The 1,303-nt window shown below is 45.8% G+C and overlaps 1 protein-coding gene across 1 annotated transcript; it reads right to left on the bottom strand.

Annotated features, from left to right (window-relative positions):
• Positions 1 to 8: 8 nt before the first annotated feature.
• PCYB_124600 (translation initiation factor EF-1) lies at positions 9 to 467 on the bottom strand (the record flags this gene model as incomplete). Its single annotated transcript, XM_004223793.1, has 1 exon — positions 9 to 467. A coding segment is annotated over one exon (456 nt), but the record flags the coding sequence as incomplete, so codon positions are not given.
• Positions 468 to 1,303: the final 836 nt, after the last annotated feature.

Here is a 1,303-nt window from a genome sequence, read left to right as displayed (position 1 = left end):
ACCGCTTCACCACTCCACCGCTTCACCACTCCACCGCTTCTTCCCCCCCAGTGCGGCGTGCTGCAGATACCTAAAGACAATTTTCCCCCTGCGCTTCTCAAAGTTCAATTTATGTATCTGTATTTTGACCATGTCCCCCAGGTTGATTTTCACTTTATTGATTCTCAATTTTCCTGAGATGAAGCACAAAAAGGTTTCCCCATTTGGAATTCGAACCACAAAGTTGGTGTTCGCCAGACATTGGTCCACTACTCCGTTCATTTCGATTGTATCACTTTCTCTTTCCTTTACAACGTCGCTATCTTTCACCCTGTTATATATCACATTAACGTTCCTATGGGGAATTCTCTTGCCTGTCCTCCTCCATGTGGTCCACCTGTTCACATTTTGGGGCAACCCATAGTAGGTTTTTTGCGTGTGTACTTTGTTACTTCCTGGGGTTATAAATAAATTGCTCTGCCTAGTCACTGCTTGGGTAAAATGGAGGGCGGCATACACGAGGAGGGTAAGAAGGGGCAGGGCTGTTCTGTACATATGGGAGTTGACGAAACTGTTTGGGGGGGTGGCATAGGGATAGTAGCGCTCGGATGTACGCCAATACGGTTACAATATTTTTTCATTTGGAGTGTGTTATATGGTCATTCTTATTCGAGTCCTTTTTGTTAAGGTGAGTATTGTGTGTGTTTACACATCGAGGGGGGGGAGAGCAAACCCTGCGTTTGTGCTAGCTGCAAAGTGAGATTAGGACAATATGCCCGGGGTGACAATAAAATGGTAATATCGTTGTGTGTTTGCTCTTTGCACTTCGCTCCTTTTCTCATCGCTCATTTACTCCTTTTCCCCTATTCGTGTTGCATTTCCTGCTCGATGTTCTCTCGTACGGATATAACTGCGTAGTAACGTGCGCTTTTGCATCCGCTTTTATGGTGCTGTAACAGTGAGAAGGGGAGCTTCTCAAGATAAGGGGTCCTCTTTCCGCTTAGCGATTTTGTAAAGTTCTTACAACTTTTAAAATTACGAATTGTACTTTTGGAGAAAGGGGATAACGTTTTGCCCATTCGTGTTAGCTTTTTTTTTTTTTTTTTTTTTTTGGTTAACAAATTGTTGCCTTTCTTGGGGGGGTCCACTCTGCTGAGGAGTCACTTCTTTGCATTAGTGACTCCCGCGCAATTGCAGTCCGCTGCCAATCGGGGAAGCGCAACTCGCTGGTGTCCACTAGGGGTGCTTCCTCATTAATGCGGGGAAGCATACAAGGCGCGGCTGCGCTGTGATGAGACGCGATGTGACGTGATGCACGTGAGCT

Source organism: Plasmodium cynomolgi, chromosome 12, assembly GCF_000321355.1.
Source record: "Plasmodium cynomolgi strain B DNA, chromosome 12, whole genome shotgun sequence".
Taxonomy (NCBI): Eukaryota; Apicomplexa; class Aconoidasida; order Haemosporida; family Plasmodiidae; genus Plasmodium; species Plasmodium cynomolgi.
This window is presented reverse-complemented; position numbering and strand designations above follow the sequence as displayed.